Source organism: Ornithorhynchus anatinus, chromosome 18 (assembly GCF_004115215.2).
Source record: "Ornithorhynchus anatinus isolate Pmale09 chromosome 18, mOrnAna1.pri.v4, whole genome shotgun sequence".
NCBI classification, from domain to species: domain Eukaryota; kingdom Metazoa; phylum Chordata; class Mammalia; order Monotremata; family Ornithorhynchidae; genus Ornithorhynchus; species Ornithorhynchus anatinus.
The window spans coordinates 109,860-132,853 of NC_041745.1; the positions used below are offsets into that span (position 1 = coordinate 109,860).

Consider the following 22,994-nt stretch of genomic DNA (forward strand, 5'->3'; position numbering starts at 1 on the left):
TCCCCGAGGGCAGACCGTGGCTTTTACGTCCGTTGCCCGTCTCCCAGCACCCCGTCAGAGAAGCAGCGCGGCTCAGCCCGGGCCTGGGAGTCAGAGGACGTGGGTTCTGCCGCTTGTCAGCTGGGTGACTGTGGGCGAGTCACTTCACTGTGCCTCAGTGACCTCATCTGTAAAATGGGGATGAAGACTGTGAGCCTCACGTGGGACAACCCGATTACCCTATATCGGCCCCGGCGCTTAGAACAGTGCTCTGCACATAGTAAGCGCTTAACAAATACCAACATTATCATCAGGCGCTGGGCACTCACTCAGCCAGCCCTCCCTCCCTCCCTCCCAGGACACCGCGACCCAAACCTCATCATTTCCGACGGCCTCCGCGCCGCCTTGGCCGGGGTGGGAGATGAAGCGGCTTGGCCAGCAGAGAGGGCAGACCATTTGCCCGCCGTTACCGCCGCACGCTGCCCAGCCGGCCCTGCCCTGTCGCCCTACCCCCGGGTCGGCCCGCGGGGTGGACGCGCCGCCGTTCGGCGCCCACGTTTGCAGGGCGAGAGGGCGGCTCCTCCCGGAGCCCGGGCGTGACCGTCGAAACGTCGCTTCCCTCCGAGGCTCCCGAGCTTGGGGGGCCTTTCCCCGCTAAAGGCCCAGGCTGTGCCCACGGGACCCGAGTCAGAACGGCTACTGGGGTGAACCCCCGGCTGGTGCTCGATTTCCGGCCTCACGCCGCCCGGCGACGCCAGCGCAGACCAGCTGGCGGGCAGGCAGGGGAATGGGGACGGCAGGGAGGCTGGCCCTCACCACTCTGCTCCCCCCGGTCCAAGCACACACTCGCAGGCCTCACGGAGGACTCGATGCCTCCTTCCTCCCCAGACTAGCGGTGCCCCGGCCATCGCCAGCCCACCGTTCGGCTAAACCTCGTCGGTCACCAGCCCGGACCCGCGTCGACCGGAACCGCTAGAGTTAAGACAGGTTCCCCGCTCAGTCCAGAGGCGTCCCAGCCAAGCGGCGAGGCGCACCGAGGCCCGGGCCATCCGCCCCGCCGGACGTTCGGTCCCCGCCGCCGCCCTTCCCCCCGGTCCCGCCGAACCCGGGCCCGGCCAGCTCCCGGCCGCGAGAGCGAGGAAAGAGCGAGGAGGTGGGGGATAACAAAGTATTTAATAAAAGCGTAAAAAAGCCACCCCGGAGGGCCGGGCCCGTGAGGCCACTGTCCGGCAGTCCCGTACACCTCCCCCGGAGGGCCAGCCCGTGCGCCCGTATCGCACCACCCGTCGGCACCGCGCCGTCCGTCACTCGTTCCCTCGCCGACTCTTCTTGTGGCTTTTCTTGGACCTGAAACGGCAGCAAAGACCGAATCCTCATCCAGCCCTGACCCCGGGACGTCTCCGGGCCCCGATCCGGTCCGGTCCGGTCCAGCCAGGCCTGGCCTGCTCTCTGCCAAGGCCCAGACCCAGGACCGGAGTCGAAGGGAGCCAGATCAGGCAGACACGGATAAACACGGACCACGCCACCGGCACGAGGACCGACTGTGCGTGTGCTCTGCCCGGCACTGGCCTCCTGAGCCCCTCACACACGTGCCCACACGCCTGCCCTTCTCATGCCCACGGCAGCTCCTCGGGCAGCTCCCCAACACGCTGCACGACCTCGACCCCCTTCCCCTCCGACGGCCCAGCTGCCCGGCCTCCGCCCTCCCGGCCCCCAGTACCTTTCTGGGGACTTCGAGTGGCTCCTGTGCCGGTGGCTCCGATGGTGTCCTGCGGGGAAGAGAAGGGCACAGCTTGGATTTGGCTTCCTCCACGCCCTAACCCGGCTCTACGTGGTGGGGACTCTCAGTCGAGTCAGGCTTGATGGCCACGGGCCAAATCCCCGGGGCCCTCAGCGCCCCGCCCCCCGCCCCCCGGCACCTGGGGACTTGGATCGGGATCGGTGCCGCCGCTCCCGGGACCTGCTGCGGTGCCGCCTCGGGCTCTTGCTCCGGTATCTTTCCCGACGGGGGGAGGGGCTGGAAGAGAAACCCCGTCGGGGACCGCGGAGGGCAGACGCCGGCCACCCGAAGCCGCCCGGAACCGCCCAGAGCCTCCTGGCCTCCACGGGGAGGAGACCTGCCTTACCTTCTCCTCTTGGGGGATCGGCTGCGCCTGTGGGCAGAGAGAGGAGGTGGTTTGAGGATGACGCCCGAGTGGGTCTCCGTCATCTCGCGGGGAGCCCCGGGCTCCCGAGGATCCGTCGTCCCCCCCACCTCCACCCGCTCCGCCCCCTGGCCCTTTACCGTCTCGGGGAACGGCTCCGGCTCCTCCTGTAGCGCAGGGCCGGGGAGCGACGCGGCTTGTCCAGGTCTCGGTAACTTCTGCGGCGGTGGTCCGGGGAGGGGGCTCGCTCCAGCTGAGAACATTCCAGAAATGTGGCCGGGTCAGACGGACGGATGGACGGATGGCCAGCCACCGGGCCGAGCTGCCCAAGGGGCCGATCTGCGTACGCTCTCCGAGTCCCCAGGTCCCAGACCCACCTTCTCGTCTTCCTCTTCCTCCTCTTCGCTGGACTCCACGTCGTCCATGTCCTCCTCCAGGGCGCTGACCCGGGCCTCCAGCTGTTCGGCCTCCTCCAGGACGTAGCGTTTCTGGGGGGCCGGGGGAGAGGGGTCAGGGTTCCCCATCCCAAGGAGGGGTCAGTGTCGTTGGGGCTTTAGGGAAAATAAGCGGCGACCACTCAACCAACCGGCCACTTTCCTGCAAGGTTTGCCGACTGTCCGGACGGTGAGGACTTGGGAGGTGGGAAGGGCAGCTGCGATAATGCCTCCCCCCGCCCCCTCCCACCCCGGATTCAACCTCCACAATCGGGACAGCGGCCCCTCCCACCCCCTCCACAGCGACTCCCCGGACCCCCTACCCCTCCCCAGAGAGTGTCCCCCCCAACCCCCGTCGCTCCCGCCGCCTCCGGGGGAGGACGGGACCCCCGTCACGGCCCACCTGTAGCCGGGGCAGGATGATGTCGCAGACGCGCTCGCTGTGCAGCAGCTCGTCGATGAATTCGTCCACGTGCATCAGCTCGAACTCTGAAAGGAAAGCCCGGGGGCCGGGGGGAGACGAGCGCTCAGCCTGGCGCCCGAGGGAGGGGCGAGGGGACCTGACCCCAACGGATCGGGCCGGAGGGTCGCCCGCCACCCACGGCCCCCGGCTTCCCCAACGCGGCGGGAGGGGAGACGGGCCCGGGGTTCGAGCCTCTCACCCCCGTTCCGGTTCTGGCTCTTGATCTTGCGGTAGTCGTTGTACAGAGGCTCCAGGTACTTGTAGCAGTCGATGGCCGTGCCCGTCAGCCTCATGTACAGAGCCCCCAGCATGCGCACGTATCTGGGGAGGCCGGGGGAGGGGACGGTCAGCGAGGCGGAGGCCGGGGAGGTGGGGGGGGACCGGGGTGTCAACCGCCACCCGGTCGCCCGCCGCGGGCAGCGGCGTCGGGCGAGGCCCCAATCCGGTCGCCCGGCGACCCGCCCGCCACGTACTTGAAGTCCTCGTTTTTGATGAACTCCACGATGATGTCCTTCTCGGGCTGGATCTGCAGCATCTTCAGGGTCAGGCAGAGGAAGGGCGTGGGCTTGATGTTGCCGCCGTACACCCCGCCCACGAACCGGAGCTCCATGGCTTTGTCCACCACCAGCTCCGCTACGACAAGGAACCGGTTGGTCCCAACTCCGGGCCCGGGGCCTCCCCCGCCCTCCATCCGCCCCTCCGTCGGTCGGGGGCGGGCACGGAATGCCTATCGCGTGCCGAGCGCCGCGCCCGGGGGAGGGCCGGGCGGGAGTCGGGAGACACGATCCCCGGCCCCCGGGAGCTCACGGCCTCCCCACCCGCCGGTGCCCTCCGTACGCCCCAGGGATGGGCAGGCAGAGAGGCCCATCAGAGCCGCGACCGAAGGCTGAGGCTCCTGCTCTCGGCGTGCTTGTGCCCCGTGGCCCATCCTGGGGCTCCCCCGAGGGTGGAGGGGGCTGGAGGGCAGGGGGGCCCGGACCCTCAGGGAGCCGCTCCTCACACAAGCTGAATCACTGCTTGGGAATTGGGGGGGGGGGGGTGCTTCCAATCTCCTTGCTTTCCCCACTCCAGAAGGAGAGCGAGAGCCAACGTGCCACCCCGGGGCCAGGAGGAGGAGGAGGAGGAGAGAGTCGTTCCGGGTCCGGGCAGCACCAACCGCCAGCCAGGGACTGCCAGCCTGACCCCGCTCGGCCCGCGCTCAATGCCCGCTGCCGCCCGGGCCCCCGGCCGCCCAACCCAAGCGGCTCTCGGAGAACGGGGAGGCCCCGCTGGCCGTTTCCGTCGGAGCCCGTGGCCCGCCGGAGCCGCCTTGGTTCTCCGAGAGCTTGCTTGCGGGCGGTTGGGGCGGGGGAGGCGGGTCTCGTCACCAGATTCGCCTCGTCCGCCTCCAATCTCTCTTCACCTGCTCTAACTCTGCCCGGCGGCACTCAGCACTCCTTCTCCCTTAGTGGCGCCCAGGCCCACTGCCCGCGCCAGCTGTTTCTGATTTGTCTGCCTTCTCAAATCCCGTGTCCCCATTCCCACCCCCCCCCAACGACCTTACAACCATCAGGCCTGAGCAAAATTACCCCCGAATTACCCCATCACGCTCCTAGCTCCCTGCTGCCCGCCCGGGCACCGGTCGACACTCGTTCTTTCGGCCATTTTACAAAAGGGGCTCTCCCGCCCTCTTTCCAAATCTACTCCCTTCGCCTGCGCCTCCGACCCCAGATCTCTTCAGACCTTATTAAAAACAGTTGTGCCCACTCTTTTCCCTTCCCTAGCGCTCTCTGATGAGTCCTTTCCCTCTGCTTTCAAGCGCGCCCAAGTATCCAAAAGACAACAGCGAACACCCCCCTCGACAGCCACTGCACTCTCCGGCAATCACTTCATCTCCCTGCTCAGGCTCCTATGCTCGACGCCATGAATAATAATAATGACGGCATTTGTTAAGCGCTTACTATGTGCAAAGCACCGTTCTAAGCGCTGGGGGGATACAAAGTGATCAGGTTGTCCCACGTGGGGCTCACAGTCTTCATCCCCATTTTATAGACGGAGGTATCGGAGGCACAGAGAAGTTAAGTGACTTGCCCAAAGTCACAGAGCCGACAAGCGGCGGAGCCGGGATTTGAACCCATGACCTCTGACTCCCTAGCCCGGGGTCTTCCCACTGAGCCACGTTGCTTCTGAATGGCTCGTCGACGCCTGCCTGCGCTTCTCCTCCGACTCCCTCCTTGGCCCTCGCCAAGCCAGCTTCCACCCCTCTCCTCTAAGAATAATGACGGTATGTGTTAAGCGCTTACTCTGCGCCAAGCGCTGTTCTAAGCGTCGGTGTGGATACAAGGTAATAATACTGATGGTGGTATTTGTTAAGCGCTATGTGCAAAGCACTGTTCTAAGCGCTGGGGGGGGGGAAGATACAAAGTAATAAAAACACTGGTATTTGTTTAGCGCTTACTATATGCAAAGCACTGTTCTAAGTGCTGGGGGGGGATACGTGGTAATAATAATAATGGTGGTATTTGCTAAGCGTTTACTATTTGCAAACCACTGTTCTAAGCGCTGGGGGATACAAAGTAATAATAATAATGCTGGTATTTGTTAAGCGCTTACTATGTGCAAAGCACTGCTCTAAGCGATGGGGGGGGGTGATACAAAGTCAGCAGGTTGACCCACGTGGGGCTCACAGACTTAACCTCCATTTTACAGATGAGGTAAATGAGACACAGAGAAGTGAAGCGACGGGCCCAAAGTCCCACGGCTCATTAGTGGCGGAGGCGGGATTGGCACCCACGACCTCCGACTCCCAAGCCCGGGTTCTTGCCACTGAGCCCCGCTGCTTCTCTAATGAAACCGTTCCCTCCAGGGTGTCCAGGGCCACTGCGCGGGTCAGGCCTGTCTCTCTTCCGTGTCACGCCACACACAGCGGACGTGCAATAAACCCTAGGAAGCCTGGTAGCCTAGTGGGGAGAGCCCGGGCCTGAAGTCACAGGGCCTGGGTTCTAACCCCGGCTCTGCCGCTCCATTTATCGGGCGCTTTGTGTGTGCCGAGCGCTGCACTAAGCGCTTGGGAGAGCACAGCGCCACAATACAGCAGACACATTCCCTGCCCACGCCCAACGACTGGTGGGCCGTGGGACCGTGGGCAAGTCACTTAACTTCTTTAAGTTCTTTATTCTTCTTTACTTCTATTGTTCTTGTCTGTCTGTCTCCTCCATTAGACCGTAAGGCCGTCAGCGGGCAGGGACCGTCTCTATCTGTTACCGATTTGTCCATTCCAAGCGCTCAGTCCAGGGCTCTGCACATAGTAAGCGCTCAATAAATACTATTGAATGAATGGACTTCTCTGGGCCTCAATCACCTCGTCCGGGAAGGAGGAATTAAGGCCGTGGGACCGTGGGCAAATCACTTAAATTCTCTGGGCCTCGATAATAACAATGTCGGCATTTGTTAAACGCTTACTACGTGCCGAGCACCGTTCTAAGCGCTGGGGGAGATACAGGGTCATCGGGTCGTCCCACACGAGGCTCACAGTCTTCATCCCCATTTGCCAGATGGGGTCACTGAGGCCCAGAGTAGTGAAGCAACTTGCCCACAGTCACCCAGCTGACAATAATGATAACGTTGGTATTTGTTAAGCGCTTACTATGGGCCGAGCACCGTTCTAAGCGCTGGGGTAGATACAGGGTAATCGGGTTGTCCCACGTGAGGCTCACGCTCTTCGCCCCCATTTTCCAGATGAGGTCACTGAGGCCCAGAGAAGTGAAGCGACTCGCTCACAGTCACCCAGCTGCCAAGGGGCAGAGCCGGGATTCGAACCCAAGCCCGGGCTCTTGCCACTGAGCCACGCTGCTTCTCGATCAATCGCCTCGTCGGGGTAAAGGACTTAAGACTTTCACCAGAAGGACTTAAGGACTGAATGGATAGCGTGGCTCGGTGGAAAAAGCCCAGGCTTGGGCATCAGAGGTCATGGGTTCGAATCCCGCCTCTGCCACTTGTCAGCTGGGTGACTGGGGGCTTGTCACTTCACTTCTCGATGCCTCAGTTCCCTCATCTGTCAAGGGCTGGATCTCCCCCAGCGCTTAGACCAGTGCTGCGCACATAGTAAGCGCTTAACAGATACCAACATTATTAAGGCCGTGGGACCGTGGGCAAGTCATTTAACTTCTCCGGGCCTCGATCGACACCTCGGCGGGGAGAGAAGAAATGAGGCCGTGGGGCGGGGACCGTGTCCCGCCGACCCCAGCGGTGAGTACAGTTGCTGGCTCACGGTAGGCGCTCACCAAATAGCACATTTATTAAACACGACCGGCGGGGCGGAGCTTCATTCCAGGGGCATCGAGGCGGCCGGGCCGGGCCGGGCCGGGCCGGGCGGGACCGGGCAGGACCGGCCTCCCCTCCCGCTTCCCCCCTCACCCGTCAGGCCGAAACACTCCTCCTTCCAGTACTTGGACTCGTATATGCGGGTGCGGATAATCTTCTCCACCAGGTACTGCGGGTTGGTGCCGTGGATGCTGTGCGCATCCTTCACGGTGCGGTTGGCCATCTCGACGACCCCCGACCCCTTCCGGCGCCCGACGGGAGACTCGGTTCCGGGGCGGCGGGGCGGCCCGCTCTGGGCAAAGAAGCGGGGGAAGAAGGCGGGGCCGCGGGGCGGCCTGCCCTCGACAAAGATGGCGGCTCCCCGTCGATCAAGGCGGAGCGAGGGCGGGGCGCGAGGCGGGCGCCCTCAACCGTGATGGCGGCGCCCGTCAATCAACGCGCCGCCCTCAAGCAAGATGGCGGCGCCCGTCAATTAAGGCGGAGCGAGGGCGGGGCTCGGGGGCGGGCGCCCTCAACCGTGATGGCGGCGCCCGTCAATCAACGCGGAGCCAGAGGGGCGGGAAAAGGGGCGGCGGCCGAGGGGTTTTGGCGCGAAATTCCTCGCGGCGGCGGCGGCGGCGGCGGAGGAGCCGGAGCCGGGCTGAGGCGGAGCGACCGATCGGGTTCGGACGGGAGGCCGGAGGAGCAGCGTGGTGCACCGCCTCCTCACCCGCACTCGGGAGGCCAGGGGTTCGAATCCCGCCTCCCACCCTTCCGTGCGACCTCGGGCGAGTCACTTCTCGGGGCCTCCATCCCCTCGTCGTGATCGTGTCGGCGTCTGTTAAGGGGTGATAGAATAATGATGGTATTTTGGGAAGGACTGGCTATGTGCCAAGCACCGTTCCAAGCGCTGGGGCGGATAATAATTATTTGTTAAGCGCTTACTATGTGCAGAGCACTGTTCTAAGCGCTGGGGGAGACATAGGGGAATCAGGTTGTCCCACGTGGGGCTCACAGTTAATCCCCATTTTCCAGATGAGGTCACTGAGGCACAGAGGAAGTGAAGTGACTTGCCCACAGTCACACGGCTGACAAGTGGCAGAGCCGGGAGTTGAACTCATGACCTCCGACTCCGAAGCCCAGGCTCTTTTCCACTGAGCCACACTGTTCTAAGCGCTGGGGGAGACACGGGGTCATCGATCGGGTTGTCCCACGTGGGGCTGGCAGCCTCCAGCCCCATTTTTAATAAGGTTGGTATTTGTTAAGCGCTGACTATGTGCCGAGCATCGTTCTAAGCGCTGGGCCAGATACAGGGTAATCGGTTTGGCCCACGTGAGCCTCACAGATAATCCCCATTTTCCAGATGAGGTCACTGAGGCACAGAGAAGTGAAGTGACTTGCCCACAGTCACACAGCCAAGCGGCAGAGCCGGGAGTGGAACCCATGACCTCTGATTCCCAAGCCCACGCTCTTTTCACCGAGCCCCGCTGCTGTTAAGCGCTTACTATGTGCCGAGCACTGTTTTAAGCGCCGGGGCGGATACAAGGTGATCAGGTGGCCCCCAAGTGGGGTTCGGAGTTTTCACCCCCATTTTACGGATGAGGTCGCTGAAGCACAGAGAAGTTCAGCGACTTGCCCGAGGTGACGCAGCAGACGAGCGGCGGAGCCGGGATTAGAACCCGCGTCCGCTGGCTCCCAAGCCCGGGCTCTTTCCACCGAGCCACGCTGCTTCTCCGCTTCGTACTTTCCCAAGCGCTTAGTACCGTGCTCCGCACACGGCGAGTGCTTAATATTCGAATCCCGGCTTGTCAGCCGGGTGACCGTGGGCGAGTCACTTCACTCCCCGGTGCCTCATCTGTAAAATGGGGATGGAGACTGCGAGCCCCACGTGGGACAACCTGATTCCCCTGTGTCTACCCCAGCGCTTGGGACAGTGCTCGGCACATAGGAGGCGCTTAGCAAATACCAACATTATCATTATCACAACCGGAGGAAGCTCTCGCCGCCTCTACCGGCCGCCTAGGTTTCAGCGGAAAGACCAAAGAATAAGAAAGCTCAGGCCTGCTGGGGAGAGAGGTCTTCCTGAGTGGGTTTTAGGCTAATCCCCTCCCACTGGATCAGAGGTGGGGATTTACGGGGAGCCGTGACGCGCCAAATCTGCCTCCGGGCTACGGGGATCGCCCGCCTGCGGTCTGTACGGAGAGGCTGGATCCCGAGGACCCCGGGGGGACTCCTCAGAGGCTCCTTGGACCGCCAAGGGCCACGCCGAACCTCCCCCACCGTCTCCCACAGGTGCCATGAAGAACCACTTCACGAGGCTGAGGAGCCGGCGCCTTTACTCCTGGGACGGCCGAGGGATCCTGGACCGGAAATCCCGCCACTTTCTGTATAGGTCTGTCAGGGGTCCCCGCCGTCCCCCGCCGCCGAATAATAGCCGTAACACCCGTTGAGGGCTTACTGTATGCCGAGCTCAGTGCTTCGCGCCGGAGTCCTTACGAGAGAATCGGGCCGGATGTAGTCTCTGTCTCGCAGCGGGCCCTTAGCCTAAGGGGGAGGGAGAACGGGGATTTAATCCTCGTTTTACGGCGTTGCGGGACCCTCTACCTAACACCTCTGGGAGCCGATGACCTAAAACCCCACCAGCCCAGGTCTCGCGATGCCCCGCGTGAGGGCTGAGCTGGGGAGGACCCCCTTCTGCTCCCGGCCCACTGCCTCGTGGGGTGGCGGGGGCTGCGGGGAGGTGCCCGGGGTCCTGCCCGAAGTCCCGGGGGGAGACTGATCGTGGCGGGCGGGAGGGGTTTTCTCAGGGGCCGACGGGCGTTTTCTCAGGGGCCTCCGCGTCAAGTCGGAGGTGAGCGGCGAGGAGTCCCGCATCCGCCTCGGGGACTTTGTGCTCATCGACGGGGACGACGAGGATGTCCCCTACGTGGCCCGACTGCTCAAGCTGTATGAAGATTGTGAGCGCAGGGGGCGGGGAGGGGGTCGCTCCTGAAAGCCCGAGGGGGGAGGGGCGGTGCCAGCAGCCAGGTCTCACCCAGTCTCCTCTGGGGAGGAGCTGAGCGTCGAGGAACCTGAGCATTTCCCTTGGGGTTGCGACCCGTCGCCTCCGGGCTGTCCGCTGACTGGCTGGCGGCTGCCGCCGCCGCTATCCTCCCTCCCGCCCGCCCGCCCGTCCACCCCCCGTCTCATCCACCGCTGCCTGGCTTTGTTTGTTGGAAGCGCCGGCCCGGCCGGACCTGGCTCAGCCAGCGCCGCGGTCGACAGGACCCACGCTCGAACTCCCGCGCGGACCGTTCCCCACCTCAAGCCCGAGCAGGGGCCGCCCCCGTCTCACTCCCGCCCGATCCTCCCGCAGCCTCCGAGCCCGCCCCGAACAGGCAGGCGGTGGTGCAGTGGTTTGTGCGCTTGAGCGAGATCCCCACCTGCAAGCAGAAGCTGCTGGGCCGGGAGGTGACGGCCCAGGAGATCTTCTACTTCGACGTCCCCGGCAGCGACAGTGACGTCGACGTGGAGACCATCGTCGGCTCCGTGCAGGTGAGATGGGGCGGCGGGGACGACGCCCGGCTTCCCCGTCGGGATCCGGGTGCCCTGCTGGGATCTGACCCGGCCTGCTGAATGTAGCCGGGACCGAGGGGCCGGCGGGCCCGTCCCGGGGGCTGCCGTGCCGACCGAGGTCACGCTGCGCCCCGGTGTCAAGTGCGGTGGGGTCACTGCGGCGTCACGGGGCGGCCTCCTCCCTAAGGCGGAGGGACGCTCCGCCTGGGGGCCCCTCGGGCCGAAACAGGAGCCGCCGCTGACTCCTCCCACGCCCGAGGTCACCAATCGGGTGGCTTCGGCAGAGTCAGGGGATCACTGCGTCCTCGGGTCCGTTTTTCGGGGCTCGAGGTGGTCGGCTCCCGGAGGGCACCGGCCGGGTCCGCGTCGATCGGCCGAGACGTAAATGCTTTCGGAGCCAGTCGGACCTGGCCCGGGGTCCGCGGGGAGCTCGGCGACCCGGGCGCTGGCCAGGGCCGCCGGGGCCCTGCCCGAGCTCTTCCTCCTCCCTCCCCGAATCCAGGTGGCGGCTCTGGCTCCGGAGGAGGCGGCGCCCAAGGGGCGCCAGGCGCTGTTCACCAGACTGTCCTGGGACAGGAGGAGCTTCAAGCCGCTGAGCCCCGGCCTCCTGGAGGAGATGAGGAAGGATCGGGGAGGGGACGCGGGGCCTCCGCCCCTCCCTCCCGAGCTGGGAGCGGCCTCTGAGTCCCGCCGTCCCCGGGAGTCGCAGGCCCGCCGGGCCCCCGCTGGCACCTCCATCGCCCCGCGGGCCAGGAAGCAGCTGCGGCTTGACGGCGCGTGCCGGGGTGCGCGGGCGACGGGGTAGGGAGGGGGCGGCTGCAAGGGCGGGCCCGTACACCGAATACCAGCGGGACGTTTCCGGGGGCCCCGGTCTTGGAGCATCTCCTGCTTAACCCGGCCCTCTCCCTCCTTTCCTCCCTCCCCCACGGGTGAGTGGAGGAGGGAGGGCAAAGGGTGGGCATCTTGCTCAAGGCCTCCCTGCTCCTCCGGCCCGTCTCGCCTCCGGAACCGGGGCGTCCCGGGCAGCGGGGGCCTTGGCGACCCAGCCGTGAATAGAGCAGAGGAATGGAGCGCGTGGGAGGAAGCCCGGTCCCCGGGGCCTGTGAGCAAGGCCTCTGCGGGGACTCGGCCACCCCCACTGCTGCCGCCGCCCGCTCCCTCCCCAGGGCTCGGCAGAAGTAACGCCCCGAGGAGGGGAGCCGGCCGGCCGCAGGACCGGGGCCCCTCTCATCTCGGGTGGTCTCGGTCGATCCCCAGATCCCCCCAGAGCGCCCTGCGGCAGGTTCTCCCAGCAGGAGGTTCTGGAACTTCTGAGCAGCGGAGGGGACGACCCGGAGCCCAAGAGGAAAGCCATCCTCTCCCAGACTCTCTCTCCCGCCAAGAAACCCCGGCCCAATGGGTCGCTGGACCGGCCCCCGGCTCCGAAGACCCTGGAGTCGGCAGAAATGAGCCGATTCAATTTGTCGCCGGTGGCCCGCTGGGGCCGGAAGCCGAGAGAAAGCTCCTCTCGGTGGGTGAGGGGGTCGAGCTCCCGCCTGTCGCCGCGCTCCGCCGCGGCCCCTCTCGCCGTTCATCGCTCCCGGCCCGCGGCGTTTGCCGGTGTCGGGCCGGGCCCGCTTCCCGGCCGTGGGGTCGACGAGAGGAGTGGGGAGGGCGTTCGGCTGCGGCTGCCCCCGTAAGGGTCGGTCCTGTGGGCGGCAGGTGCGGGTGGGTGTCTCCAGAGGCCGGGAGCCGAAAGGAAGAGAAGATGCACTTGGGTGCGGGACCGACCCGCCCCCGGGCTACAGGCCTTGACTCGCGGGGGCCGGAAACCAGGGGCCGGGGGCGAGTGGGGGGGACGACAACTGGGACCGGTTACGCCGTCATGATCTACAGCAGCAGACTTGAGCCCCAGGCTGCCTCCGGGCCCCGGCCAGCCACCTCTAGCACCCCGTGTCAACCCCCGCTGGCTCTCGTGGGTGCCCAAGCTGACTAGGGAGGGTCTCCCTGCTGCCCAGGAGAGGCCAGCAACTCACGCTTTCTCACTCCCTCCTCAGTGAGCTGGAAGAGTCGGGAGCCGAGAGCGGGGCCGCGGCCGACACCCCTCGAACCCGGAGGAAGTGCTCGCTCCTCTCCTCGTCCCGGATCAGACAACAGCTCCGGTGAGGACCCTCCCTCTTGTCCCCGGGGCGGGAGCCGGGGTTCCCCTCGTGTTCACCCTCCCGGATTCCAGGCCGCACGGGGGGCAGGCCCAGTTTACCTCCCGGAGCCAGGGGCCGCCCGGGTTTGACTCGGATCCAGCCGCAGCAAAATGACGGTGGGGCGGGGTCCGCCCCCGCTCAGCCTTCTAGGTAACAACTTCAGGGCCGATAAGGCCGACGGTGACTTCCTGCCGCCAGTGGAGTCCTCCGACTCCAAAAGCGACGATGACGAGGAGGAGGAGGAGGAAGCGGCCCGGATCCCCAGGAGACGCAACTGGGTCCCCCACACTCCAAAAGGCTCTACGCGGACTCCCAGCGAGACTCCTAGGAAAACCGTAGGTTCCGCCAGGGCGACTCTCCGGGGAATATCCCATTAAGAGTTGTAAAACAACCCCCACGCCTAAGCTACGGGCACACGCGATCCCCTTTAGAGCCGCCATTGTCGGAGGAGGGCGAGGAGGCCAGAGCGAGGTGCCCAGAGCCGCGAGGCTGGTCCCCGCTCTGGCTCGGATCGTGGGGGCCCGGCGAGGGGCCGCTCTGGGGACTGCCTTTCCCGTGGCTCTCCCTCTAAACTGGATTGCCGCACCACCACTCGCCCGGTCCGTGGGGGGGATGCTCGACCCTACCCACTCCTGGAAGCCTGCCATCCTCGCCCCGTTGGATTGGATTTCATAAAGAACGGCGGGGGGGGCGGGGCCGCCGGGAGGCACCGCGATGTGGCCCGCTTTGCGTTTCCACCTCTCCTGCCCCCTCTGAGTCAGGTGGCCCTGGAGAAAGCCTCCTGGCCAGGTGGGTCCGAAGACGGCCCTCGGGCTCCTGCTAGGGGCCGAGGGGCTGGCGTGGCTCCGTGCGGAAGGCCGGACTGGTCCTTGTTGCTCATTGCAGCCCAAGCCTCGGACCCCTCAAACCCCCCGAACCCCGGGCCAACCGACCCCGCAGCTGCGCAGCCGCAGCCAGGTGGCCCAGGAACCGACCAGCGTCCTGGAAGAAGCCCGGCTGAGGTGATGCCTTACGGCCACGGTGGGGAGCAGGGGAAAGCAGCGGTCCGTCCGTCGGGGGTCCCCGCGGACACCCTCGGGATGCGCTGACTGGTGGGGGGGAGGGAGCGGAGTCAGGGAGCCACTTGGAACGGAAGGAAGGTCGGTCGACGGTGCCGATCCGTTCTAGAAACCCGGAGGGAGGTGGGATTCCATTCATGAGCCCAGGGGAACGTTGGTGTTCCCGAGAGTTCCCCCAGTTCTCACGGTGAGCCGCCTGCTCGCCTCGGCCCTGCCTGCCCACGGGGCGGTCGCGGTCTAGATGACGCCAGCGAGAGTCGTTCGGCCTAACATCCTAATTGTCGGTCAGTCGGTAGAGCTGGATCACCTACTCTGGGCAGAACACTCAACTGAGCGCTTGAGAGAGCACGAAAGACTCAGGACGTGATTCTTGCCTTTGAGGAGCTTCCGACCTACCACGGGCTGAGCGCCGGGGGGGATACGATCGAGTTAGGAGACCTGATCCGGGTCCTCCTGGACTAATTCTCCCTTACCTCCCGTGGGACCGGGTGCCCTGAAGTCCCCGGGAGTTGGTGGGCGAGACCAAAGGCTGAGGAGACTCGGGGAGTCAGACTGCCCAGCCGACATCCAAATGCCACGCCTGTGGAAAACAAGCGAAAGGGCAGCCAAGCCCGTTTCCGACAGCCCGGGGTCTAATGATGCATCGTGCATGTCCATCGCGGTGATGGTAATTCATCAGCGTTGCCGGGGCAACTCGTGGGAGGTGCCGTGTTCCCCGTGGTCCACAGCCTGGTGGAACCGGTCCCCCAGGGAGCGCCAGGGACGGCCTCCCGCCGAGATGGAGGAGTGCGGGGTGACGGGCAGCGGTCAGAAGGGTCCTCCTTGACCGAGGGAAACCAGTCACCCACAGCGGCGTCCCGGGGTGACCCACCTACCCGCTATCCCTCGATCTTGTCCGTCTCGCCCCCGACCCCATCCCCGCATCCTCTCTCCGGCCTAGAACTCCCTTTGTCCTTCAGGTCTGACGGACCACCCACCTCTCCACCTTCAGAGTCCTAAAGTCTTCCAAAGCCCTCGTTTCCCTTCTCCGTTTAGGCGCTTAGATCCATACCCCCTTCAGCACCCGATATTCACCCAAGGATGAGCAGCAGCCTGGCCTAGCGGATAGACCCCGGGCCTGGGAGTCAGGAGGTCACGGGTTCTAATCCCGCCTCCGCCACTTCTCGGCTGTGTGACCTTGGGCAAGTCGCTTCGCTGCTCTGGGCCTCAGTTACCTCATCTGTAAAAAGAGGACTGAGACTGTGAGCCCCAACTGGGACGGGGACTGTCCACCCCAATTTGCTTCTATCCACCCCAGCGCTTACTACAGTGCCTGGCGCGTAGTAAGTGCTTAACAGATTCCATCGTCGCCTCACCCCGAGCTCCACCGCTATCCATTTCTCCTAGCTGTAATTTATCTGAGTGTCGTCTCCCGCTCAGAACCGAGCTAATCTTGTGGAACAGGAACGGGTCCACTGTATTGTGCTCCGTAATCTGGCCGTTCCCTCCCAGTGTTTAAAGTACAGTGCTCTGTGCAGCGTAAGCGCTTAATTAATATCATTATTCCTACTCCTCTCCCAAGTGCCCTGTGTGGTGATCATCCCACAGTAAACACTCCATAAGTACTCTCGATTGATTGGGAGGGCCGGAGGTGGGGCTTCTTGGGAGTGAGGCCCTGGGGAGAGACCTGAGGTACTCTGGAAGCACCCGGGGGTGGTGAGGGAGTCGAGAACTGGGCAGCGCCATCGCGGGCAGCGGGCGACACCCTCGCTTTCCCCCTTTCCCTGACGTCTCCGCCGTCCTCGCCCACAAACTACAGGCTGCACGTCTCCGCCGTGCCCGAGTCCCTGCCCTGCCGGGAACAGGAATTCCAGGACGTCTACAACTTCGTGGAAAGTAAACTCCTCAACCAGACTGGAGGGTGAGTGCCCTCGACCGGGTGACCGGGGAGGGCGGGCCAGAGGCCCGCTCCTCGGGGGGACCCTGGCTCAAGCACTAGCCCCGCTGTCCCTTCCGACGCCGCTCCGGCGCCGGGAAACCCTGCCCCTCGGTAGACGTTGGGAGAGCGTTCCAGAATGAGCAGTCCGGCCCCTCAGAGCCGGGTCCGGCTGCCCCGGGTCCCCAGAGAGACCAGACCAGACCAGACCAGACCTGGCAACGGGCCGCCCTCCCCAGAAGGGGCGAATCCATCAGTAAATGGGCCCTCCCTTGCCCTGCGCTGGGGAGAGGTCTTCAGCCAGGCACCACTTGGCCCTTGGGGCGGGGGCGCCTGCAGCCACCTTGGGGAGTACTTGCCTCAACCAGGTCCAGTTTGGGGGTCTGGCCTCACCCGCTCCTGACTGCCCAAGGCCCCCGAGGCCAGTCTGGGGCTCTGCCAACCGCTCTCGCCCTCTCTTGCGCCCCAGCTGCATGTACATCTCCGGGGTCCCGGGGACGGGGAAGACCGCCACGGTGCAAGAGGTGCTGCGCTGTCTCCAGCGGGCCGCCCGGGCGGACGAGCTGCCGTCCTTCCGGCTGGTTCAGATCAACGGCATGAAGCTGACCGACCCCCGCCAGGCCTACGTGCAGATTCTGCAGGTGAGCGGGGCTGGCCGCAGCCGGGCGTGGGGCCCTCCCCTCCCTCAGCCTCACAGTGGGTGGGAACTATCAAGCGGCCGCCCACCCCGCAGCCTCTTGGGCCACCGGAGGCCCTGTTGGCTCGTACCCACAAGTCCACTTACCTTGGTCTCCCGCCCCCGGCTCGGTTCAAGGCCAGGGCCTCCGCGGCTCGAGGCCGAAGGGGTCCCGGGGGCGACCCTAACCCTTCTCCCTAGGACTTTAAGGGCTCTGGCTTCCAACCGGGCAAAAGGAAAGCCCGGTTTGCCCCCAGCTGCGACCGGTGTGGCGGCCGGGGGCCCAGGGGTGAGCGCTCTCCCGTCTCCCGCCGACAGAAGCTGAGCAGCCAGAAGGCCACGGCCAGCCATGCCGCGCAGCTGCTGGAGAAGCGGTTCAGCACCCCGGCCCCGACGCGGGAGCCCACGGTCCTCCTGGTGGACGAGGTGAGCCGGCTGGGGGCCGCGGCTCGGCGGGAGGGCGGGGAGCCCGAGTCCCCGTTCCTCCGCTGGGGACCCCAGCCTCGTCCCTGGTTGGAAAGCCCTGTCGGTCTATTGGGCGCCGTGCTCGGTCCCCCACCGCTCTCTGCTCCAGGGGAGGCTGCCCTGGCTGGGGAGGGGGCAGGCCGGGGAGGGCGGCGGAGTGTACGAGAGAGAGATTTGGATCTCTACTGGACCCTCACACTCACTCTCGCCCACCTCCCCCACAGCTCGATCTCCTGTGGACCCAGAAGCAAGACGTGATGTACAACCTGTTCGACTGGCCCAGCCGCAAGGGGGCACGGCTGATCGTCCTGGCCATCGCCAACACCATGGACTTGCCCGAGAGGATCATGATGAACCGGGTGGCCAGCCGGCTGGTGGGTCTTGGGGCCCGGGGCTCGGGCCCGGGCCTCCCTCCGGCCGGGTCTGAGGGGCGGAGGGCGGCCGGCGGGGTTTCTGAGAGCGAAAGAGAAACGGCTCAGACCCTCGTGAGACCGCGTCCCTGGCCCGCCGCCCCCCTGCTCTGCCAGGCCCAGACGGCCCCTGCCGGTACCGGGGTCCTCCCTCCCGCCTCCAACCCGCCAGATCCTGCCCGGTCTCCCGAAGACCCGCCTCCTCCCAGAGGCCTTCCCCAGTTGCCCCCACGCCGCCCCAGAGGGGCAGTGCAACGACCGCCCCGGGTTCTTGCGGATACACGTCCAGTTAAAAATTATCGAGTCATCTCCTGATCCTGCTCTACTCGGCGCTCACTCTGAAAGTGTTTGGCCTGGCTGTTTCGCCCCATCAGATCGTCAGCTCCTTGAGGGCGTTAACTGTCTCTCTGAGGGGCTCATCCGAACACCTCCGGCGGCGCTGTGCTCCCACCGGGCCCCTAACGGGCGCCCGATCCATCGGGCCGATTTACCTCGAGGAGCCCCGGGCGGGGCCCGGCCGGCGAGGAGGCTGGGGAGCCGGGACTCCCGGGGTGTCCGAGGTGTCTGTTAGGGAACGGGCCCCACCCGTCCGCTCTCCCGCCCGCCCCGGGCCAAGCCGCTGAGCCCGCGGGCCTCTGTGTGCTCCCAGGGCCTCACCAGGATGTCCTTCCAGCCTTACTCATACACGCAGCTGCAGCAGATCCTCGGGGCCCGGCTGAAGCACGTGAAGGCCTTCCAAGAGGATGCCGTCCAGCTGGTGTCCAGGAAGGTGGGTGCCCGGGAGGGAGGGAGGGACGGACGGCGTGCCCCGGCGGCGCCGGAGGCTCAGACCTTCCCACCTCCCGGCAGGTGGCAGCTCTCTCTGGGGACGCCCGGCGCTGCCTGGACATCTGCAGGCGAGCCACGGAGATCTGCGAGTTGCGCGGCCAGGCGCCCGGCCTGGTCGGCGTGGCCCACGTGGTGGAAGCCGTGGAAGAGATGTTCTCGTCCTCGTACGTCACCGCCATCAGGTGAGCCCTGCCGCTGCCGCCGCCGCCCCAGAGCGGACTGTTTGCTCCGGTCTCCTCCTGTCCCGCCCCTGGGGGGTGTCCCCCGTCCCCCGTCCCCCGTCCCTCCCACACGGGTTCGGGGCGACCGGCCGGCCGTGCCGGCTCGGCTGGGGCGGGTGAGAGTCCCCCGGAGAGAACCTTGGAGTGGCAGGGAGGTGATGGCTCCGTCACCAGGTGGCCTCGGCCAAGTCGCTGGCTTTCTCCGGGTCTCTGGGTCTCGCTCGGCAGCGGGGCGGACGACGAGCCCTCCCCGGCCCCACGGCCTCGGTCTGCGCCGTGACCGGGCTCTCCTTCTCCGCGGCCCAGAGAGGAGGCCCGGCCCACAGTGGTCTGGAGCCCTTGGGCTGAGGTTGAGTGGGGTCGGGGGGGGGGCGGGAGGGACGACCCGAGCGGATTCTTGACCCTGCGCGCCCTTTCTTCCCATCTCCCCAGAAACGCGTCCCTCCTGGAACAGGGGTTCCTGAAGGCCACCCTGGCCGAGTTCCGCCGCTCGGGGCTGGAGGAGGCGACGTTTCAGCAGGTGAGACTCCCGGCTCGGAGCCGGGGGCCGCCGGGGAGGGGCCGGGTTTCCCACTGACCCTGGACCAGGCCCCTTGCGGCTAACCCACACGCCCGGGTGCCACCGCAGGGACATCCTTCCCTGCTCAACCACACGTCCTCCCTGGTGATCCCCCCTCTCAGGGCCTGGGCTGGGCTGGCCTGCGGGCAGGCGAACGAGGGCACTGCCCGGCTGACGGCGGGGGGGTCCCGCCCCGCGCCCCGGACTCTTGCTCTCGCAGGTCTACCAGCAGCACGTGGCACTGTGCAGGATCGAGGGGCTTCCGCCGCCCTCCGCCTCCGAGACCATGGCCGTGTGCTCGCGGCTGGGGGCCTGCCGCCTGCTGCTGCTCCTGGAGCCCAGCAAAAACGACCTCCTGCTGCGCCTGCGGCTCAACGTCAGCCAGGACGACGTCCTCTACGCCCTGCGGGGGGGGCAGGAGGAAGAGGAGGAGGAGGCGGGCGGACCGCAGGGCGCCGGCCGCAGGTAGCGGGCTGCGGAGTAACTTATTTTTAATGACCGGGATTTGATGTCTTCTTTTAACGTGCCGAGATTTTTCCAGCCGGGGCGAACCTGCGTGGAAATGGCAGCGTCGACCTGCTGAAGCGTTTTAATAAATGTCTTGGAGAGTTTGGGTAATGGTCCGGGGAGTCCATCGCCCACGTCGGGCACGGCCGCCGCGGGTTAACTGAGGCCGGAGGGGCGGTTCTGGTGTGCGCCTCGATCGGGGCCTCGATCCCAGGCCTTTGCCCGGCCCCCACCGGAGCGGCAGCCTCCCCGCTGCGGAGGGCTTCCCCTGGCCCGAATCCTCCCCCGCCGTCAGGGATGAGGCCGACCGGAGAGGGGTGGGAGGCGGAGTGGGACTGAGCGGACCCCGCCCGAGGTGGACGGGTGGGCCGGGAGGGGACTGGCCCAGCCGAGTGGCCGGGATGGGAGTCCAAATCCCCAATGTCAGACGCTGCCGGGCCTGAGCCCCCCCCCAGTTTCCCTCCACGGAAGCCGCCCTCCCCGAGGTCCGTTAGCGAGAAGATGATACGGAGGCTGTCGAAACCGGTGACCACCCCCTTCTGGAAACGCTATCTAACCTTGGTTTCACTGATGCTGACCTCTCCCGCTTCTCCTCCCGCCTCTCTGGACTCTCCTTGGTCTTTCCGCAGTTCCTCCTCTGCCTCCCACCCCTTAACTGTGGGAATCCCCCCGGGCTCAGCTCCGGGTCCCCTTCGATCCTTCACGGATACCCACTCCCCTTGGGGATTTCATTGGCTCCCACGGTTTCACCTACTCGTATGATTCCCAAACCTACCTCTCCGGCCCCGACCTCTGCCCCCCCCCCCCCCCCCCCCCCCCCCGCCCCGTCTCACATTTCTTCTTGCCTTCGGGACATCTCTACTTGAACATCCTGCCAAAACCTCAGGCTTAAAAAGTCAAAACAGAATAATCATAATGATTGTGGTATTTATTAAGCCATTACTGCGTCCAAGCACACAATGGGGGTAGATACAGAGGAAGCAGGTTGTCCCATGTGGGGCTCACAGTCTCAGTCCCCATTTTACAGATGAGGGAACTGAAGCACGGAGAAGTTCATTGGTTTGCCCCAAGTCAGACCGCGGCCACGTGGCGGAGGTAGGATCAGAACCCACGGCCTCGGACTCCCAAGCCTGAGCTCTTTCCACCGAGCCACGCTGCTGCTCAGAAGTCACGTTCTCACCCGAACTCACTTGACTGAAGACAGTACCACCATTCGCCCCGTCTCGCTAGCTTGCCGCCGTGGCATTAGCCGCAACTCATCTCTCCTCCGACCGCCCCCCCCTTCGCTGTCACCAAATCCCGTCAGTTCTACCTTCACGACACCTCTAGAATCTGCCCTCCTCCATCTAAACTGCTGCCCCGTTGAGCCAAGCGTTTATCGAACACCACCTTGACTAGCGCATCGGCCTCCCTGCTGCCCGACTCTCCCTACCTCAATCCATCCCTCATTCTGCTGCCCGGGTCATTTCCCTAAAAAAAGTGTCCGCCCATAGCTCTCCACTTCTGCAAAACCTCCAGGGGTTGCCCAGCCATCGCCGCATCAGGCAGAAGCTCCTCACTGTCGGTTTTTAGGGATTCGATCGACTCCCTCCTATCTAACCAACCTCACTCTTCTTCTTCCCCCGACCCTCACACTTCACTCTTCTCTCACCAACCTATTCTTCGTACCTCGATCTCTCTCTCTCTCTCTCTCTCTCTCTCACTGTCAACCCCTTCGCTCACGCCCTTCCTCCCTCTCCCTTCTTCCCTTGCCCCGTTTTCGGATCCCTACTGAACTCGTCTCGCCTCTAAATGCCTCTTCTTCATCTCGCTTAAGAGTGTGGGCCCGACTGATGACAGGGACTGTGTCCGACCTGATAATTTTGCACCTACCTACCCCTGTGCTTAGCATATAATCAGCGCTTAACCAAACATAATTATCACCTCTAACATCTCATCTCTCCCCCCCCCCCTCCTTTCTGCATCCCCTACGCACTCCAGTCTGCACCTCCAAAGTGCTTGGAATTACCCGTTCCACCCCCACGGCACTCCTGTACTCATCCTTACAGTCGGTTGCTTCCCCTACCTGTAATATAACACGTAATAATAATAATGGCGTTGAGGGCTCACTGTGTGCCCGGCACTGTACTAAGCGCTGGGGTGGATACAAGCAAATTGGGTTGGACCCAGTCACAGTCTCCATTCCCATCTTACAGATGAGGGAACTGAGGCCCGGTGAAGCGACTCACCTGAGGTCACACAGCAGACAAGCGGCGGAGCCGGCATCAGAACCCGTGACCACGATCGGGAGGCAGCGCGGCTCAGTGGAAAGAGCCCGGGCTTGGGAGTCGGAGGACGTGGGTTCGAATCCCCGCTCCGCCACGAGTCAAGCGCTTACTATGTGCAGAGCACTGTTCTAAGCGCTGGGGTAGACACAGGGGAATCAGGGGGTCCCACGTGGGGCTCACAGACTTCATCCCCGTTTTACAGATGAGGTCACTGAGGCACCGAGAAGTGAAGCGACTTGCCCACGGTCACACAGCTGGCAAGTGGCAGAGCCGGGATTTGAACTCATGACCTCTGACTCCAAAGCCCGGGCTCTTTCCACTGAGCCACGCCGCTTCTCCACTTCACTTCTGGGTGCCTCAGTGACCTCATCTGTAAAACGGGGATGAAGACTGTGAGCCCCACGCGGGACAAGCCGACGACCCTGGATCTCCCCCAGCGTTTAGTGCTCTGCACATAGTAAGCGCTTAACAAATACCAACATTATTTTTATTACACTGTGAGCCTCACGCGGGACAACCCGACGACCCTGGATCTACCCTAGCGCTTAGTGCTCTGCACATGGTAAGCGCTTAACAAATACCAACATTATTATAATCCTTCCGGGTGCCTCAGTGACCTCACCTGTCAAATGGGGATGAAGACAGCGAGCCCCACGTGGGACCACCCGATGACCCTGGATCTTCCCCCAGCGCTTAGAACGGCGCTCCGCACATAGTAAACGCTTAACCAATACCGACACAATCACTGTTATTAAATCTCCGCGTTGGGCGGCTGCCCCGGGCAAGGCGGGGACGCTGCGCGTGCGCGGTGGGTCTGGGGCGCGCTCGGCTGGGCTCGGCTGGGGCTCGGCTGGGGCTCGGCTGGGGCTCGGCTGGGGCTCGGCTGGGGCTCGGCTGGGCTCGGCTGGGGCTCGGCTGGGGCTCGGCTGGGCTCGGCTGGGCTCGGCTGGGCTCGGCTGGGCTCGGCTGGGCTCGGCTGGGCTCGGCTGGGCTCGGCTGGGCTCGGCTGGGCTCGGCTGGGCTCGGCTGGGCTCGGCTGGGCTCGGGGCGGC

The 22,994-nt window shown here is 64.9% G+C and overlaps 2 protein-coding genes across 2 annotated transcripts; one reads left to right on the top strand and one right to left on the bottom strand.

Annotated features, from left to right (window-relative positions):
- Positions 1-1,133: 1,133 nt before the first annotated feature.
- On the bottom strand, positions 1,134-7,617 carry PRPF38A (pre-mRNA processing factor 38A). The gene is made up of 10 exons (XM_029082958.2): positions 7,416-7,617; positions 3,494-3,653; positions 3,220-3,341; positions 2,961-3,046; positions 2,501-2,611; positions 2,264-2,376; positions 2,106-2,132; positions 1,899-1,996; positions 1,700-1,748; positions 1,134-1,326 (listed from the first exon to the last, which is right to left on the bottom strand). The coding sequence occupies exons 1-10, from the start codon at positions 7,543-7,545 to the stop codon at positions 1,284-1,286; spliced, it is 939 nt and encodes a 312-aa protein (XP_028938791.1). The 5' UTR covers positions 7,546-7,617; the 3' UTR covers positions 1,134-1,283.
- A 330-nt stretch (positions 7,618-7,947) lies between these two features.
- Positions 7,948-19,786, top strand: ORC1 (origin recognition complex subunit 1). The gene is made up of 17 exons (XM_029083005.1): positions 7,948-8,051; positions 9,594-9,693; positions 10,131-10,258; positions 10,657-10,835; positions 11,359-11,641; positions 12,114-12,366; positions 12,893-12,997; positions 13,179-13,371; positions 13,922-14,037; positions 15,893-15,994; positions 16,479-16,650; positions 17,004-17,111; positions 17,375-17,524; positions 18,210-18,329; positions 18,410-18,570; positions 19,042-19,129; positions 19,389-19,786. The coding sequence occupies exons 2-17, from the start codon at positions 9,599-9,601 to the stop codon at positions 19,635-19,637; spliced, it is 2,502 nt and encodes an 833-aa protein (XP_028938838.1). The 5' UTR covers positions 7,948-8,051; positions 9,594-9,598; the 3' UTR covers positions 19,638-19,786.
- The last annotated feature ends 3,208 nt before the right edge of the window (positions 19,787-22,994 follow it).

Excerpts from the sequence above, each read along its gene's own strand:
- PRPF38A (XM_029082958.2), bottom strand. The coding sequence starts at position 7,545 with ATGGCCAACCGCACCGTGAAGGATGCGCACAGCATCCACGGCACCAAC. Across the intron at positions 3,047-3,219 it reads GAGCCAGAACCGGAACGGGG|AGTTCGAGCTGATGCACGTG; the intron begins GTGAGAGGCTCG and ends CTTTCCTTTCAG. Across the intron at positions 2,133-2,263 it reads CGGAGCCGTTCCCCGAGACG|GCGCAGCCGATCCCCCAAGA; the intron begins GTAAAGGGCCAG and ends CTCTGCCCACAG.
- ORC1 (XM_029083005.1), top strand. The coding sequence starts at position 9,599 with ATGAAGAACCACTTCACGAGGCTGAGGAGCCGGCGCCTTTACTCCTGG. Across the intron at positions 13,372-13,921 it reads GCGAGACTCCTAGGAAAACC|CCCAAGCCTCGGACCCCTCA; the intron begins GTAGGTTCCGCC and ends TGCTCATTGCAG. Across the intron at positions 19,130-19,388 it reads AGGAGGCGACGTTTCAGCAG|GTCTACCAGCAGCACGTGGC; the intron begins GTGAGACTCCCG and ends TTGCTCTCGCAG.